The 19,333-nt window shown below is 41.9% G+C and overlaps 1 protein-coding gene and 1 long non-coding RNA gene across 9 annotated transcripts in view; one reads left to right on the forward strand and one right to left on the reverse strand.

The window, feature by feature from the left end:
• Cnot2 (CCR4-NOT transcription complex subunit 2) overlaps window positions 1-451 on the reverse strand; it is a 93,820-nt gene extending 93,369 nt beyond the window's left edge. For 2 of the 8 annotated variants that reach the window (XM_076920275.1, XM_076920267.1), the window contains exon 1: window positions 315-443. In XM_076920275.1, the coding sequence (XP_076776390.1) occupies window positions 315-319 (5 nt within the window). In that variant the 5' untranslated portion in view covers window positions 320-443. Of the gene's footprint in view, window positions 1-314 lie in introns of all 8 variants that reach the window. The other 6 variants (XM_076920272.1, XM_076920273.1, XM_076920268.1 and 3 more) reach the window with 5 other exon arrangements.
• Window positions 381-19,333, forward strand: part of LOC143436206 (uncharacterized) — a 102,366-nt gene continuing 83,413 nt past the window's right edge. Inside the window, exons 1-2 of the long non-coding RNA XR_013106373.1 lie at window positions 381-504; window positions 1,777-1,882. This is a non-coding gene — a long non-coding RNA (uncharacterized LOC143436206). The remainder of the gene's footprint in view (window positions 505-1,776; window positions 1,883-19,333) is intronic.

Here is a 19,333-nt window from a genome sequence, read left to right on the forward strand (position 1 = left end):
GCTCCGGAGCTGCTGCTGCTGCGGCGGCGGCGGCGGCGGCCCGAGCACGGCGACGCTTTACGTCTTGTCCACCCCGCCACACACCCCCTCCCTCCTCCAGCGCCGCCACCCCCCTCCCCGCCCGCTCCGCTCTCCCTCTCTCGATTGGAGCCGAGACAAAAGCAACGGGAAGCGGCGGGCCGGGACGCTACCCGCGGACCCCGGGCGCGACCGGACCAGCCCCGAGGCATTCCCCCGCCTTGAGGGGGCCCTCAATCCGCCTCCCCCGCCGCGCGCCCCGCTGCCAGACTTCCGAAAATTTGCCAAAAACTCACCGCATGAATTTTCTTGTCCCGCGGATCCAAGATGGCGACGTATCCACCGCGGAGGCTGCTGGGAGCAAGACCTTTACCCTCTGACCCCCGCCGTGACCCCCGTCGCTCCGACTTCGCTCTAAGGCGGCGGCAGAAGGTGGCGAGCGATGCTCGCCGAATGGACAGAGTGCTTCCCGCACGCCGGTCGACGGTGAGAAGCGTGGCGCTCCCCCCCCCCCGACCCCCACCCCGGAGCCTTCCTGGGCTTCCGCCGCGCGTCCCGCCGCCTCCCGCGGAGGTGCGGCGCTGCCTGGTGGCGGTTACGGAGAGCGGGGGCCTCCGCGGCCTCGCCGGGCTTCCCAAGCCAAGACCGCCACGCCGGGAGCTGCGGCCCGGGGTCCGAGCGCGGCCGCGGGGGCGGGGAAAATGCAGAGGCAGCGTGGGTCCGCCCACCGGGGGGACGCGCAGCGTGTTTGTGTTTGTGTTTTCGTCGGACACCCCGCCCCCGAGCACCTCCTGCAGTCTGTCCCCGGGCTGTTAACTACCACTACCTGCGGCCGCGGTGACTGCGGTGCTCAGGTCCTCCCGCCGTCCCGCAGCCTGCGCTAGCCGGGTGCGCACCCCCAAACACCCGCCGCACGCCGCCGGCACCTCCTGAGCAGTGAGTTCCCCTCCGCTGAAACCTGGACGTCTGATCGCCGCCCCCCCTCTTTTTTTTTTTCATGCTTCCCCCCCCCATGGTCTAAACTTGGTGAGAGGAAGTAAGGGGGAAGCGTGTTTTTAAAGCACTACCGGGTGTACTTAATCTAACCGAACGCTGTTTATGGCACTTTATTTAGTTCCCGCCCGGCGCGCCCTTTGTAAACCTTTGTAACCAGCTGGCTCATCCAACTAGACCTCTTGAAAATACGGTGGCTGTGGTTGGGAGCTTCTTCAGGCTTTTGCTCTCCAAAGCAGTACTGTCCCTGAAAGTGAAATACGTTTTCATTGCTGTAATACTCTTCCTTTACTCCTTTGAACATCCATAAACTTCATGTTTTACGGTTACTAATCTTGCTAAAAAGCCTCTGTGTGTTTTGAAGTTACTAGTTTCATAACGTATTTGCTATTCCAGTTTGAGTGGTAGAACTTTTTAATGTGGATTACTACTGATTTGAAGTAAATAAAGTTTCTGCTGTTTGTCTTATAAAATTACCTCCTTCCGGACCATATATATACATATATATATATCGCTTTGATTTATCATAGAAAGCTAAAGGCAAGAAATAGGAAGAGATAAAAGCCTACGGTGAAATAAAAGTACCATTGTCTTGGTTTTGAAGGTATTTTAACGTATCAGCAGATATGTAAGCATATTAGCAGATATGTAAGTTTGCTTAAATACCAGCAGGAACTGGTATAGCCAGTAGAAAAAGGGTTTATTTTGCTAGGTTCATTTCATTAAAGACACCATTTCACCGTTTTGTGTTTTTTTTTCTTAAAGGAAATTCAAGAAGGAACAACACAGTCCCATATGGCCCCTCCCCCAACAGTGCCTTCCTGTCTCTTCTGCTTTCTCTTCCTCACAAGCTAACATCTACTGCCATAAGGTAGTGTGTTCAAAGACTGGGTAGACCTCTAGGCATATGCAGTTCATGTGTATGAATGCATGGAATACAGAGCACCTTAATCTGCCTACTATTTGGAACCCTTAATGTGTGTATAGTAGCATTATCATATTAAGTAACATTAAATATTCTAATTCATTACTCTTCCTACCTATATTCACTTAAAAACACATCTTTATCAAAATCTTTAAAATTGCTTTCAGTGGGGAAGGTCTGAGAGTTTTACTATGCTTGGGTTTTACTAGGTGAGACAAGAACATTCTTAATTAATGTTTCCTAGGGATGCTAGGAAAACATTCACTGAATGACCTAGCATTTGCTGAGGGCTTGTTGATGGCTCAACGTGATGATGTATGCACCAGTACAAATCTGAATTCGTCCTGTTGCATCCACAACTTCTTTTCAGGACATATATTTCACAGGTCTTTATGTCTAGCATATGGGAAGCAGAGGCAGGCCGATCTGAGTTTCGGGTTAGCCTGGTCTGCATAGCTAGCTGCAGATGAGGAAGGGCTATTTATAGAGAGAGACCTTGTCAAAACAAAACGACTTCCTCTTCAAAGCCAGACATGGTGACATTTGTTGTAATCCTATTACTGTGGAGACTGAGGCATGAGAGTCAACCAAAGGTTGAGGCTAGCCTGGACAACATATTCATAAGATCTGTCTCCAATGACACAGCTTCATAACAACTGTTGATAATGATCATATTTAACCAATTTGCTTTTTTAATATTTTTTGGTATTGAACAGATTTAATAAGTTTGTTATTTTGTTTGAAAAATAGTTCATAGCCGGGCAGTGGTGGCGCACGCCTTTAATCCCAGTGCTTGGGAGGCAGAGGCAGGTGGATTTCTGAGTTCGAGGCCAGCCTGGTCTACAGAGTGAGTTCCAGGATAGCCAGGGCTACACAGAGAAACCCTGTCTCGGGAAGAAAAAAAAAAACGAAAAATAGTTCATACTGATGAGTATATTTATGTGTTTTTGAAATACGTTAAAGTTTTTTGTGCACCTCACAGAAAAAATTTCTCAATTGGATTGAGGGAGAAATGCTTTATTAAGGGAAAAAAATGAATTTGTATATATTTGCAGAAGGGAAGGCCTCCCTTAAAAACCAAACCAAAAAAAAAAAAAAAAAAAAAAAAAAGTGGATCTAATACTAGCTAGCATGTTTGCCGTGACAAGGAATAAAAAGAACAAGCATCTCAAATTTTACTGCCTGGAAAAGAATGATTGACTTCTCCCTCGCCCTCCCTGTTCCGTCAATAGTAACCCTGTTTACGGACTTAGGCATAGAGTTAGAAAGCCTCTGTAACTTCTCTCTCTGCGTCCATCTTACCAGCGTGTACCAGGATCTCTGAACAAGTGTTCGGAACCCCGCCCCTTCTCAGCAGCCCTCTCCTAGCTCTCTGAGCTACCATCTTCTCTCTCTAGAATGTAGCAATACCTACACTGTATGTTCCCCAACACTCCTGTCAACTGTCCCTGTGTACCAGCCAGAAACATCATTTGAATGTTTTTATTCAGTTATGTTCCTTGGTGTTTTTATATGGAATAAGCCCAAATGGTCGGTCAAGCTGACATATCTAGCTCTGCCTCTTCCTGTACTCTGTATTCATTCTTCTTGCCTCCTTTCTGTCTTGTTCCACACGCTTTGCAGTCTGTAGCACAGACTTAGTTGCCCCTCCCCCCAAAATTTCTCTCTTTCCAAGTAGTAAATGTGGGCACATGGCTACCCCAAATAAAGACTGTTTCTAGCCTACTTTAGAGCCACATGATAGCACCAATGACCAGTTGATTACAATCTCTCCATCTCAGAGCCTTGTTATCATGCAATACTCTTCCAGAACAACCCTTACAATAAAAACAAGTGCCTCTCAGACCTCCTCTCCTCTCTGTTTAGTGCTCTGCCTGCCACTTTAATATATACAGACAGGAATTGGGACAACCTTGAACTGGTAGTAACTGAGACCCTTCAGGACTTTTTGGGCAGAACATGGTATCTGCATACATTCCTTTAAATTTTGATCTGAGGGAAAATTGGTTGTTGTTGGTTTTTTTTTTTTAATTATTAAAACCACTATTTAGAGTTAGACATTGAACCACATGCCTCTAATCCCAATACTTGGGAAGCTGAATCAAAGGATTACCATGTGTTTGAGGGTAACCTAGACTATGGAAGAGAGTCATCCTGGGTTCCATTGTCTCTGGCAGGCCTTCCTTGGCCACCCTCCCTCAGATAGCTCCCTTCCTGTTCATCCTCTAATTATCTTCTATAGGAGTAATTGCAAAATGTGTAAAATCAAGTTAGGAAAAACTAGCGCTAAGTTGATGAGATATCTGGAATTTCCAAACCTTGGTAATAAGACAGATCCCGCCATTTGCAGGAAACCTATAAGGTTACTGCAGAAAGGAAAGGGGTGAGAGAAATGCCACCGCATACTATAGCAGATCAATCCCAACACTGGTGTGCATAGAGCAGAAACGTCACTGAGGCTGGTTGATTTTAGAAATGACTGAACTTCACTCGTGGAGGTCAGAGTGTCCTGTACAAAAGGTTAGCGGTAAGCCCATCTCAGTCTTAGTCTTTAGATGTTAACACATGACAGTACTAATGACAGTTCAGAGAACACGGCTTCTGACTCCGCTGAGAGTGTAAACTGGTGGCTCATTTCTAGAGTGGAATCTTAAAGCCTTGGTCAGCTCCTCTTCCAAAAGTGTGTCGTAAGGGATTAAGGATGTGTCTAACAGAAGGATGGCTTGAGGATGTGTTCCATTGTTGACTAGACTAAGCAATAGCCATATAATGAACAGTACTGGGCCATTAAAAATGATGCTGGCCTGTCCTCTTGGCTCATAAATGGTTTGTCTCAAGTGTCTTCACATGGTTTTCCCTTTGCTTAACTCTGCTAACACAAAGACACCAGGTGCTTGGGATTATGATTCACCCAGGTGACCTCATTTGACCTTAATTACATCTTTACAAACTGATTTTCAGTACAGTCACTTTCTGAGGTAATGGACATGAGAATGTTCAGGGGTGGCAAGGTTTAGCCCATAATACACAGAAGGACAGAAAAGACGGTGAGCCATTGACAATCAGAGGAACTAGTGAAAGTTTGGAGTGCTGCAAATGCCAGGTAAGAGTTGATGCAAATGTTTAAATCAGTCACTGCTCTCCCTTGGCTTAATTAGCAACAAAAGGGGTTGAAAGGACAATGCAGTTTGAGGAACTACTTGGAAATAGCATCCCATCCCCTGGGTCAGGACTTGTTCCACAGACGGCTGCTCCTCGATTTAGTTGCCAGTTGCAAGTCAGCAGTTGTCAACCACCCTTTCTGACTGATATACTATAAATCAAGAATCTATGGCTCCTCCCGAAGGTTCAATTAATTTACTCTAATTGATCACAGAACTCAAGGAAACACTTAACATATGCTCATTGATTTTTTTATAAAACTATACTAAAATGGATGTTGATGACTAGGCAGATGGAAGCCTTACATAGGTGAGCTGCAGGGAGAGACTGGAGATTGCATACCCTTTTCAGATGTGCCACCCTCCAGGAACCTGCATGGGTTCAGCTGTCGGGAAGCTCTTTGAACCCAGTCCTGACAGAGTTTTTATGGAAGCTGCAAAACATGAGCATAATAACATTATTGATGAATAATCAACTCATCTTTTAGCCTGTCTACTCCCCAGAAGCAGCGGCACCCGTTCTAAAGCTACTGAGAAACCAACAGTCGCCACCTCCTTAGAACAAAATACTGCACTGTCTCCTGGGAAGTTGTAAGGGATGTAGGGTTTGTGCCATGGACCAGAGCCCCAGTCCAGACTCTGTGGGTGTGTGAGTGTGTGTATGTGCATTATGTATATGTGTGATTAAATCTGCCACATAGAAATATGTAAATGGCAGTGTGTGATTTATAACATATCGATACAAATGGGGTTTTCTGAGATTCTGGTAGTAATGTACCACCACCTCTGCCTTTCAGCAGAGGCATCAAAAATACACATTGGAGAAACGATAACTTCTTCAACAATGGTGTGGAAGACTGGATGTTCATGTGCTACAGAAGAAACTAGGTTCCTATTTCTGGTGGTTTGAATAGGTTTGGCCCTCATAGACTGAATGCTTGCCCCATGGGGGTCCCACTATTAGGCTTGGCCTTGTTGGAGGAAGTGTGTCATTGTGGAGGTAGGCTTTGAGGCTATCTGTGCGCAAGGTACTCAGTGAAGCAATCTCTCCTGGCTGCCCTCTGTTCAACATGCAGAACTTTAAGCTCCTCCAGCACCATGTCTGCCTGCGCGATGCTGTGGTTCCAACCATAATGATAATGGACTGAACCTCTGAACTGTTCGTAAGCCAGTCCCAATTAAATGTCTGCCTTATAAGAGTTGCCTTGGTCACAGTGTTTCTTCACACCAATAAACCTTAACACTGCTTTTCACCCTAACACAAAAATCAAACTCAAAATGAATCAAAGACCTTAACTCCTATCGGAACACTTGAAAGTACAAACCAGGGCTTTCTGAAAAGGACTGCAATAGTATAGGACAAAAACCAGCAAGAATCAAGAAATTGAATTTTGGGAAATTAAGAGCTGCACAGCAAAGAAAACATTGTAGAGGCAGGAAAGCCCATGATAATGTATGTCATTCCTGTGCACACTACTTTTATATTTAATTAAGTCAGAGTTAAGCAAAGTTGAAGTAAAAACTACTTTACTTCATAGTGATTTCTATGATTTTCTGAACCCAACTCATTAGAAATTAAGATAGCAGCTGGGTGTGGTAGCACACAAATTTAATCCCAACATGCAGATGGCAGAGGCAGGTGGATCTCCGAGTCCCAGGACAGACAGAATTGTGTAGAGAGACAATTGTCTCAAAAAAAAAAAAGGGGGGGGGTATGGAGGCAGTTGGGGACTAAGTCCGAGGTTTGAATCTGGAATATCCATATATCTGATATCCATATATCTGATTGCTCAGTTCCCCTCCAGTTTTATTATTTTTAAGATTTTGATCCAGACACAAGCAGTGACAGTACTGCCAGCGACACATTCAACATAATTTTCATTGTATAGCTTTCTGCAACTCTGTTGAAACACAGAACCATGAGTATCCCAAATCAAGAGAAATGATTAACTTACATAGTTGTCTTCCTTGTGATCCATAATTAATCTTTTAATGATTTTTAAATAAAGATAAAGATTAAAAGTTTTTTGAAAAATTACAGATATTGAAGAATACCTTAGCATATCAGCAGAGATGTGGGAAGCAAAGATTAAAGCCTTAAGCGGAAACAAGGCTGGTGATCACCCCTGGCAAGTTACCTAGCCTCCAAAGCTTCCATCTTGCTATGGGAAAATGCAACATAAAAACATTACTATGATTTTGAGTTGTAAAGATGTTGTTCATGGTGTATATAGATTGGGAAGCAAAGTAAACATTCAACAAAGAACAGTTAAAATAGCAATATAAAAGACCATCCATAACCTTTTTTTTTTACAAGATTTTATTTATTTTATGCATATGAGTACACTGTCGCTGTCTTCAGACACACCAGAAGAGGGCATCATATCACATTACAGATGGTTGTGAGCCACCATGTGGTTGCTGGGAATTGAACTCAGGACTTCAGGGAGAAGAGTCAGTGCTCTTAACTGCTGAGCCATTTCTTCAGCCCCCAACCACACGTAATCTTAAATAAAGGAACAGTAACTAATGAGACATCTGAAAAGGCAAATGCAGTGAAGTAATATCCCCAAACATAGTCACTAAATAAATAACAGATGCAAATACATTCTATTTTTTGTTGGTACACAAATCATCTCAGGAAATGAAGTATATTCGTGAATGACTGGATCTTACTGTGTCAGCTAGTGATCATGTAATTTTGCTGCTGTAATACCTTAATGTGTGTGTTAAGCCAGCTTTTCAGATTATGAGATGGTATCTCATCTGCAGTTACTGACGGGTTTTAAAAGACCTAGCACTGTCAAGGAAAGGTGTACTTGTGTGGTGAATAGCATTTGTCCAAATTCATCTGTGGGTTTATGTGCCTTTGTGTATGTAGTGAGGCCAGAGAAGGATGCTGGATGTCCTGCTCTGCCACCTCTGCCTTATTCTCTTGAGCTATGGTCTCTTATTGAACCTGGAGCTCACCATCATTGAACTAGCTGGTCAGCAAACCCCAGACATCTTTTTCTCTGCCCTACCCTTAGCCCCCAGCATTGGGGTCACAGGCATTCATGTGTGGTCACACATGGCTCTTTATGTAGATAGACAATAAATAGGGCATCGGAATTCTGTTCCTCACACTTGCAGAGCAAACACTCTTACTAAGCCAGTCCCCCACACACACACACACACATGCACACACGCATGCACACATGTGTAAAATATCACTACAGCTAAAAACTATTTGCAGCAATATTCAAGTAACTTTATATTTTCAGCATGGTAGCTTATATCATATAAAGTAAGCCTGTAGCCACCATTAAGGTGTTTTAAAAGCACTACCTACAAATGAATTAACTACTGTATTTTAAAGAGTAGAATTTAACCACAAAAAAATAGAGTTTTACAAACACTATATTGGTAAAAGATTAGTTTCTATTAACTTCTGTGTTACAAATTTTGCTGACCCTACCACACACTTGACCGGCAAAGATGGTCCTAAAGAAACATCCTCAAATCTTTCTTTTAAATAAAGTGACCTACAGCAGGGAAATGGTTCTTTGTAAGCACCTGTGGTGCTGGTCTCTTTTCTGTTGCTATGACAAAAAATCCTTGAATCTAGGTAATACTAAAGAAATGAAGTTTATTCAGCCACAGTTCGGAATGTCCATGACCCTTGCCTGGCTCTAGGGTGGGCTTTACAGCAGATAGCACCATGGTTTATAGATAGCAGTGTAGAAGCCAGCATTCCCCATGACCTAACCGCCCCCCAGGATGCTCCACTTCCTAAAGGCTCTGCTGCCCACCAACATCACCATAGGAGAATGAATTTCCCAGCACATGAACCCTTGAGGGGGACACTCAAACCATATCCACACGACCCTAGAGAAGTGGTGAGTCAGGTACAAACCTGGCAATTGCTCCTGGTGTTTGATAAATGTAAGAAATCATAAAACACAGAACTACCAAATGTGAGGACCTGATGTGCGGCCCCATGGTGAAATCTCCTTTCTGCTAAAAGGAAAAATTCACCAAAAGTGCTTTCTTACCTCTAGTGCAGTTTAGCGGGAAGAGGCTGGCTCTGTTTGACCATGAACAAATAGCATACATATTACACTCTAAGTTGAAAAACTTGTGACACTGCAGTTCCTTGTAGAAACAGAAAGGTTACAATAGAGAATAGGAAGAAGGGACTTAAACTCAGTCTCTCAGACCCTCAGGACGTTGGTTTGTGAGCTACTGGACACAGCTCATTACAAAGCTGTTTAATATATTTAATATGTGTGTTCCTTACCGTTCATTTTTTTATTGAAAATTCAGTTAATTCATAAAGTCATAGGCTACCTTATTTGCTGAAGATACTAGAAAAGTTTAATTCTGGGTTCCTGTGCATCGACATTGAGAATTTTCTACCATTAATTTTAGTATGTGGTGTGAATTATATCATAAATGACACTTCAGATAGGATTAGATGAGGTATTTTTCTAATCCTCGTAGGAGTGGGTTTTTCTGATACCTCGAAAAAGATAGTATGTCGGCATTACCACCATAGTGTAGTTACAGCCGAATCTTTTTCTATATAAATTGATACTGTGATACTAGCTGGAAGTTTCCCCATTTTTCTAGAGTTGTGATGGTGCCCTTACGTTAAGGATAAAGTACATCAAACATATTATGTCCTAAATTTAAATAACTTTAGTCAAGGCATCCTACCACCACCTTACAACATCATGCACTTCTACCCACCTTTAGTCAAAAGTGCCAGGCCCAAAAGAAACAAGAAGCAATACTGCTTGCTAGCCAGAGACTCTCCCCAGTGTGCAGGTGAGGTGGGAGGGGCGTGTTTGAATAGACTTGTAAAGATCAGGATTCCTAAATGAAGGTAAGACACAGACACATTTCTCTGTTGATATTTGCTTGGCACAGGACTTGTTGAACTGGAGCTGAGTAGGAAAGAGGTAACTTCAAAAAGGCCAGGACAAAAAGTGGTCCATACATCTATCAGTTACTATGACAACGATGGGAGATTACCATGGTGTGTAAACTAAACTCTGTCATTAGCATGAAGGCCAGCTGCAACAAGAGGACGAAAGAGGTAAACCAGAGGCCCACCGTTAGGAAGGTAGTAGTTGTCCTACCTAACTTTGGCAACCTGACATCACTGTCATCTGAAAGGAAAGCCTTGACTGAGATAGTGCTTAAATCCAACTGGCCTATAGGCATATCTGTAGAGGATTATCTTATTAACTTTCCAGGAGGGTACAGCCCACTGTGGGCAGCACCATCCCTATGCAGGTGGTCCTAGGCTGCATAAGAACACTAAGCATGAGCCAGCAAGCAGCAGTTGACATAGTTTTTGCTTCAACTTCCTGCCCTGACTTCCTTCAGTGGTAGACTGAGAGATCTGGAAGTGTAAGCCTATAAGCCCTTCCTCCCCAAGTTCCTTCTGGGCAGAGAGTGTTATCACGGGCCTAGGATGAGGCTACTTCATCACAGCTGTGCCACCTCCATCAAAGGAGCATCCTCAGAGACACTCAGGAAACATCAGTGTGTGCAGTTGGTAAATACGGCATCCTCCCCTATCCTCCCCTTCAGGGCAAACATTGGCCCTATTTTCTCTCCCTGATACCACAAATGAGAATTGGCATCTGAAAGCCAGATTTCTCCCACACAGCTTCCAAGTGACTGGAATGCCCCTTGCACTCAGTAGGCGGAAGGAAAGGATCCCAGGAGCTCCCAGATGAGCTGCAGAATGAAGCTTTAAAGTGAAGGCCGGGTTTTTATTGTGTCTCTTCTAAGAACTTAATTTGCTGAAAATCTTTGGATTTATATAAAATATTAGTAAAAGAGCCATGGTTGAACAAAGTGAATATTCAAATCGACTGCTATTTGGTACAGTAATATCCTAGTGTTGGGGAAAGTGAAAGGAAACTTTTATATAATTTCTCAACAAAAAACATTTTTAGCAAAATACACAAGTACTTAAAGCATGTATGCTGGAGTTACATATTTCGTTTGGAATGTGCTTTCAAAACTCAGGTTTTTAGTTCACATACACAAAGTTCTGAAATTTGAAAGTATCTTCTACTATCTTTGTAGCTTTAGCATTGGCTAAAGAATGTAACAAGTTATATCAGTTTACATTGGCTAAATAAAATCAATACATTTTCACTCAGAAAAGGTTGGTGACTAAATATAAAACTCGTATTTTGTTATGTTCCATTATTCGTGGTGTGTATGCAGAGGGCCGTGTTCCATGAAATGTGTTCAGGAATTGGTTTACCTCTCATCATGTGGGTCATGAGGATCGAACTTACGTCTTCAGGCTTGGCAGTGGCAGCAAGTGCCTTTACCAGCTGAGCCATCTGGTCTAAAATTTGTGTGTCAAAGTATATCATAAGGACTAGTGAGATGGCTCAGCTCTTAAAGGTACTTGTGGCAAGCCTAGCAGCCTGAACATGACCCACTGAACCCATGTGGTGGGCAGAAGACAGTCAACACCTGCAAGTCCTCCTCTGACAGGCAGGTGCTGATGCAATAAATACAATGTAAGACGCATTTAAGATTAATCTTTTAATATTAATTTGATTCGATACAAAAATACCTAACATATGAAGTCAAACCAACCTTATATTACCATGAAATAAAGCATGAAAAACTGTTTGGTTTGTTTTATTGGTGAATGACTAAAGCAAGTGATTGCATTCCAACCTCAGGTCTGGATGTAGACAATTGGACCATTCTTTTATGTGATGGACAACATGAGTGCATACAAATCCCCAGGGCACTTGTGCTGACACATTTGTACCATGTGCCCGGCACTTACACAAGCACGGGAGAATAGGCACGGAGGAAAGCAGACAGGAGCCCTGTTTTGTGAAGACTATAAACAGTAAACAAGTCTTTAGCGTTTCAGCAAAAAGAAACGAGAGATGAGCTGGAGAGTGTCAAGGAGGAAAGTTGCTCTGGTAGATGGTACAGTGGTTAATGACAACTCTGAGAAGGCACCGCTTGAGCTGAGGATCTGCAAGACTCAAGTACATGCTGGTGTATATGAAGCGTAGGTGTCAGGTGACTGATTCAATACCCCTTTAAAGAATTGACACGGTGAATTGTGGCTTTACAAAAAATAAGCATAGTGTATATATCTCCAATATAAGTGTTTTGGTGGTTGTTTTTAGTATTCATTCATTCAACAGATTCTGTTTTACAGGCTTTATTCTTGGCTAATGCCATATAACACTGATTAAAATATGCAAATCCTTGCCAGGGGCGGTGGTGGCGCGCCTTTAATCCCAGCACTTGGGAGGCAGAGGCAAGCGGATTTCTGAGTTCGAGGCCAGCCTGGTCTACAGAGTGAGTTCCAGGACAGCCAGGGCTACACAGAGAAACCCTGTCTCGGGTAAAAAAAAAAAAAAAAAAAAAAAAAAAGCAAATCCTTGACCATGATGTGATTACACTCTAGCAGGTAAATAGATTTGATAAAATGCATACCATGTTATGCTATGATTTGTTTTATGGGGCAAAAGTAGACGACCAAACTGTCCTAGTTGGGTTTCTATTGCCATGGTAAATACCGTAAGGAAAAGCTACTTGTAGGTGGAGAAAGGGTTTGTTTCAGCTTACAGTTGTAGTCCATCATAAAGGGAAGTCAGGGAGGCAGGAACTGAAACAGACACAAAACGCTGTTTACTGGCCTGCCTCTCATGGCATACTTAACCTGCTTTCTTATATAATCCAGAACCACCTGCCCAGGGGTGGCATCATCCATAGTGGGATGGAACCCCCCCACATCAATCATCAACCAAGAAAATGCCCGCAGACTTGCCTACAGTCCAGTGGGATGTAGGTATTTTCTTTATTGAGGTTTCTCCTTTTAGCTTATATCAAGTTGACATAAAAACTAGCCAGCAGACAGACATAAAAAGATAACTACTAAGAGCATATACCTGAACAGGTATGTTGGGAATTGGACAAGTGCTTCCAGTAAGGAAACAGGCTTTGTGGATATATGGGTGCAGGGGTGTGGTTTTTTTAAATGCCGTGTGTGTGTGTGTGTGTGTGTGTGTGTGTGTGTGTGTGTGTACACACCATGTGTGGACAGAAGCCCACAAAATGGTCAGAGTGGATATATATATAATTTATAGTGTAACTATTAAGAACTACACCTTAAAAGGCACTGGTAATTGCATTATTAGCAATACTTAGCATACTTAAATGTTGAAGTCACACACACAGAAAAAACAGTACACTCTTATTAAAATAGTAAAGAATTGGGAGTTGGAAAGATGCCTCGTGGTTCATTGTGCTTACCGCTTTTGTAGAGGACCTGAGTTCTGTTCCCAGCACCCACATGGCAGCTCAGAAGTTTCTATAATACCAGTTTCAAGGAATCTAGTGCCCTCCTTTTGGCCTCTCCAGGTTCCTACATGCAGGTCGGTGAGCACAAACTCAATCAGGCACACACACACATACACACACATAAACATAAATATACATTTTTTTAAAGAGGTGGTCATTGTCATCATTATTTTGCTTGAGACTAGCTCTGGACTCATACAGGCTGTCTTGAGACTCTGTTCCTGGCAGGCCTCAAACAACAGTCTTCTGCCTCAGTTTCCTAAGTGCTTGGTTACAGTCATGAGACAGGATAGCAGGCAGTAATGCTGTTCATCAACTTATGTTAAATAATAAATGAAGATGAGTTGGGGAAAAACATCAGATAGAGGAATTTTAATCCAGCAACACATCTGCTCTGGTAAGAGATCATATCCAGAGACTGAGGGCTGTGTGATCTGACTGAAATGTAGACACCACACACACCTTTGATCCCTTTTGCTGGAATACAAACATGCCCTTAGTACACATCTTTAAGGTAAAATTAGTTTGTAGAAAAAGCAGCCATGTTTGAAAGTGATGTCTAACTGAGAAGCAGACAAAGTGATGAATCAGAGAAAGATATGTCAGGATGAGTCAGGATTCTCCCAACTCTCACAAGAAGAGACAGGAAGGAGTCTATTTAAGAGCAGTGCAGGGAGAGTCACTGAGTTGGAATAAGTGCATGAGGGAAGTGCAGTGGGCAGTGTGTTCATTCTGTTTCTCCAGGTGGGAACTTAACCAAACCATGAGCTTTGGGCAGAACTAAAGCTTCATATGAACCGTAGTTTGCACCTGCAGAGGGGGAGAGATGGAGCAGCTTATACTGATTTCCAGCTTCCCTAAACCATCCGCTGTCAAATTGCTTGTCATTCCCTAGACACTCTCTTCATGAAATACACTGGTTCTGTACATGAGCTTCTTAAATCATCACTGTTTTGAAAACTCATAAAATTGACCTGATTCTGCAGTCAATGGAAGCACAGAGACCTCTCTACTACATAATGTGTGCATTCATGGAATGGATCCACTGTCTAAGAAGAGTAAGGTTACAATCCCAGAGGTTTGTTACCTCAAACTTCCAGAGCTTCTCATTTTGTCTCTTACAAGAGCTCTAACAGGGCTTACTGGGATTATAATATTTGTAATTATAAAACTACTAGCATGTCTTCTTAAAATAAAAGTTATATTGCTGTGTTAAAGATTTAGAGGTCACCATCTGTTATATCCTAATTGTTGATAAACAACAAATATAAATTCAGAATTCCTGAGGAGAAAAAGTCATTTCAGTTCTATCTAAGGGTTTATTTTCTATAAGTCTGGCATTAGCTTGACTTTGTCATGGTTTCGATAGAACATTCTTTTGGCCTCATTAATAGAGAATTATGTTTTAATGAAGGAACTCTAGTACTCTATCAAAGAATTGCTTTATTAGCCTTGTTAATACTCATTAGGTAACTAAGACAATTTATATTTGTCATACAAGCATGTGACTTTATAACTAATAAGTTCAACAGTTAAATTACAATGTGCTTAACCAGGCTTATGTAGTTAACATATTTTTATAATGTGGAAAGTGGGATTTCACAAGAAACCTTTCAATTCAATCTGTTATAGCAGACTAATAGCTCTTCCCTCAACAAAACAAAAAACAAAAACAAACTTATAGCATTTAAGAAAGCCAAACTCAGTTACTAGGTCAGTAAACACTCTTATGAGGCACAGGAGAAGAAGCAGGTACAGAACCTAGAAAAGCATTTCTCACAGTGGATCAGTGTTACGGTTTGCATTTTGAAGCACAGATAAACTTTTAAAACTTGGGGGTAGAGGAAAGCTAAATGAACTTAGCTTTTAGACAACCTCTCGTTTAAAATTTTAGTCTACTATGTAACTAATGAGTAACATGAATAAATAGTATTGCAAATATCTACATATTATAAATATAGAACTTTTTTGATGTTGGTGGTTTAAATAGAAGTCCCCCCCCCCCATAGGCTCATATGTCTGAATGCTTAGTCGTCAGGAAGCAGAGCTGTTTTTGAAAGGATTACAGGTATGAGGAGGTGTGGCCTTGTTGAAGGAAATGTGTCACTGGAGGTGGGCTCTGAGGTTTGCAAAAGCCCATGCCAGGCCCACTCTCTCCCCACTCCTCTCCCTTCCCCTCCCATGTATAAGGATGTAACTGTTCCAGCATCATGCATTCTGCCATGTTCTCTCCATGATGATAATGGACTAAGTCTCTGAAGTGGTAAGCATGCCCCCAATTAAATGCTTTCTTTCATAAGAATTGCCTTGGTCATGGTGTCTCTTCACAGCAAATAGAACAGTGACTAAGACAGTTTTCAACACACCTAAATTGCTCTCATGTATTTTGTAACTTACTATTGACCTTGAGACACTGAATGAAACTTCATATGATCCTCATTCTAGTAATATACTGTGGAACCTGAGGCACTATCTCAGCAGAAAAGACCTTGCCTCGTGGACTTTAACTCTGGAGACACTAAGGCAGGCAATGGTTTAAAAAAATTATAAGTAGAGTTCTGGTATATTAGAAAAATGATAAGGCAGAGAAGGGTTTATGGAGTCAAGCCAGAAATGAGAGTGTGGCACATTTAATACTAAAGACAATGAAGGCAGAGTCTTCTGTGGCTAACTAGAAGCCCAAAGGAAAAATGAATATGAGACACCGAGTATCTGTTGAGCATTCCAGGAAGCAGAACTGGCCCTGTGTGCTTGGGGTCTAGCACAAGGATATTATTTGGAAATCCCTGACTATTTTGAGTTCTGAATTTGACCTGGAAAGAAGAAACCAGAAGACAGAACCATCACTGTAATTCAGCATCTTAGAGTGGCTTTTCATCGGTAACTTTTCTTTTTCAGTGCTGGGGATAAAACTCGTGGCCTTGTGCATGCTAGGCAAGCATTTTGTCACTGAGCTACAGCCCCAGCCCCTTAACTGTACTGTAGAAAGCGATGCTCTCCATCCAGTGCACAGGGATTGATTTTACCCTGTCTATCTGAACACAGAATGTTTATAAATCCATGTTGAAGATGGAGTAAACATAGATTTCAGAATTTGTTTTCTGTTTTTAATAGACTTAGTTACTAGAGGAACGGATAACAGGTAGCAAGACCACATTCTACACCTCCGTGGTCATGGGCTGCTGGCACCTGAGTTTGCACACCCATCTGTTTATCGGGCATTCTGCCCATTGTTTAGATCCATGCCAATTTCAAAGGGTCATATGTAAGTCAAAATGGACAATATATTCTTGGAAGTATAAACAATATTTATTATAATTTCTTGGAATTACGTTTGTAGAAACACCTTTCTCAGCTTAGAATAATTTCTATTAAGTGTGTATAGAAAGCAGAGTACGACAAACTCAAGTTTGCTAATAGACTCAATTTGCCTAACGACGTTAAAATTTAATGTTATTTGATGAGGAGAAAGTAGCATTTTGTAGCTTCTGTGAGTGGAACTCTTTTACACAGTTTGTATATGCAATTCTCATAATAGTATAAAATATATATCTTTTGCTAAGAAATACTAAGACAAATAACTTCGCTTGCACCATATATACACAATAACCAACAATACCACACCACTTAAGTAGTTGGAATCCAAACACTGGAGCAAACTGATAGGTCTGTAACGTTGAATGAAGTGGTTTGTAGAAATTTAAAACTAGAAGTATAAAATTTCAAAAGCCAAATGATTCCCACTCTGTAGTGGACAGCCCTGCACCCATGCTCAGCTGGGCAGCACAAACTGGACTTCGAAGCTTATCAACACATGAACTTTGGAGGGGGAAGCGAGGGGATTGATATGCTCATGTTTCATTGTATACCTGTATGAAATTCTCAAGAAAAAGTGTACATAAGAAATCTGATTTGTTTGCTTGTTTTCATGGTTTTCTTTTTCCCCCAAACAAAACTATATGACTGAGAATGTTTGAAGTGAGGGACCTGGGTGGGAGACAGGGAGTTGGAACTCTCTTGTTTCCTGCCCACTTCGATCCCCAGTCTTCTATTTAGTCTTTGAAGAAATGCTTACAAATCACAGGACTCAAAATGTGGTTTTAAGAGCCTATATTATAGCTGGATTATAGCCTATATTATAGTTGGTTGATAGTATACTTTTAAATATTAAAATGGGTTTTGCTTATCTACTGGAATTGTTTGGGAAGGCTTAGGGGTATGGCCTTGCTAGAGGAAGTATATCACTTGGAGGTGGGCTCTGAGAGTAAAATCTTGCCTCTTCCAGTTTGCTCTCTGCTTTGTCTTTGTGGTTCAAGATGTGAGCTCTTGCGGGGTATGGTGGTGTGAGCCTTTAATCCCAACACTCAGGAGGCAGAGACGTGTGTGTGTGTGTGTGTGTGTGTGTGTGTGTGTGTGTGTACAGTTTGGGAGAGGTGAATCCATTTTCATTCTTCTACATGTGAATGCCCAGTTTTCTCCGTACCATTTGTTGAAATGCCTTTGTCCTATGATTCTTTTAGGTACGTTTCTCAAGAAATTATGTAACTGTAGCGGTGTGTATTTATTTGGGGTCTTTTCTATCCCATTGCACTCTGTGTCTCCTTCTGGGCCAGTGCCATGCAATCTTTATCACTGTGGCTCTGTGGTAGTTAAAAGTCAGGCATGGTGATGCCTCCATCATTGATCTTCCTGCTTAGAATTATTTTGTTTAGTTGGGGTTTTTCTGCTCCAGTGTCAGCTTTAGGATTTTATTTTTCTAGTTCTGTAAGTAATGTCATTGGAATTTTGATGAAAGGTTACATTGAATCTGTAGATCAAAAATGACCGTTTGCTTTTTAAAGTTGTATTTTTATTGACAATGACTTGTTGGTTGGGGATGCATGTGCCACCACATATGTAGAGGGCAGATGAGAACCTCATGGACTCATTTTTCTCCTTCCCTCTTTACCAGGGTTTCAAGCTCAAACCAAGGTTGCCAGGCTTCTGTGACAAGTGCCTTTGTCAACTGAGCATCTCACCAGCCCAGGATAGCCGTTTTAACTCTTAACTCTGCCAGTGCATGAGCATGAGATAGCTTTCCATCTTTTACTGTCTTAGTTTCTTTCTTCAGAGACTGAAAGTTTTCATTGTAAAGGCCTTTCACCTCTTTGGTTTATTCCTGGATATTTTATTAATATTTTTTAAGCTGCTCAGAGGAATTTTTCTTCTAGTTTTTTTCTCAGCAACTTCATTGTTGTTACACACACACACTGTTGTGTAGAAGGATACGATGTATATTAAATGCTGCTCTGAGGCTTGCTTTTTTGCTGCAAGTGTTTGTCAGGTCTAAGAAGTTTTCTAGTGGAGACTGAGGTCTTCTGTGTATTTCTTTTTACTTTGTTATGTGTATAGACATTTTGCATGCATGTATGTATGTATGTGCATGCATAGGCCCATGGAGACCAGAAATGGGTGCCGATCCCCTGGGACTGGACTTTGTGGAGGTAGGAATCAAACCTAGGTCCACTGGAAGAGCAGCAATTGCTCTTAAATGATGAGCCCTCTCTAGGCCTTTAAGATCTTTTAAATACTGGCTTATGTCATCCAAAAGTAGGTACACTTTAACTTCTTCCTTTCCTGTTTGTATCCACTCTATTTCTCCTTGCTTTATTGATCTACAAACTATCCATTTCTTCTAGATCCAATCTTTTGCAATATAAAAATTCAAGTATTTTCTAGTGATACTTTAGATTTCTTTGGAATCTAATGAAACAACCCGTCCCCAACTCCCACCCTCAGTGAGAGCACAGGTTTGAGACAGGGTTTCTTTGTGTAGTTTTTGCTGTCCTTGAATTTCCTCTGTAGTCCAGGCTAGTCTTGAACTCAGATTTCTCCCTGCTACTCTTCCATC

This window comes from Arvicanthis niloticus, chromosome 22, assembly GCF_011762505.2.
Source record: "Arvicanthis niloticus isolate mArvNil1 chromosome 22, mArvNil1.pat.X, whole genome shotgun sequence".
In the NCBI taxonomy this organism is placed as follows: Eukaryota; Metazoa; Chordata; class Mammalia; order Rodentia; family Muridae; genus Arvicanthis; species Arvicanthis niloticus.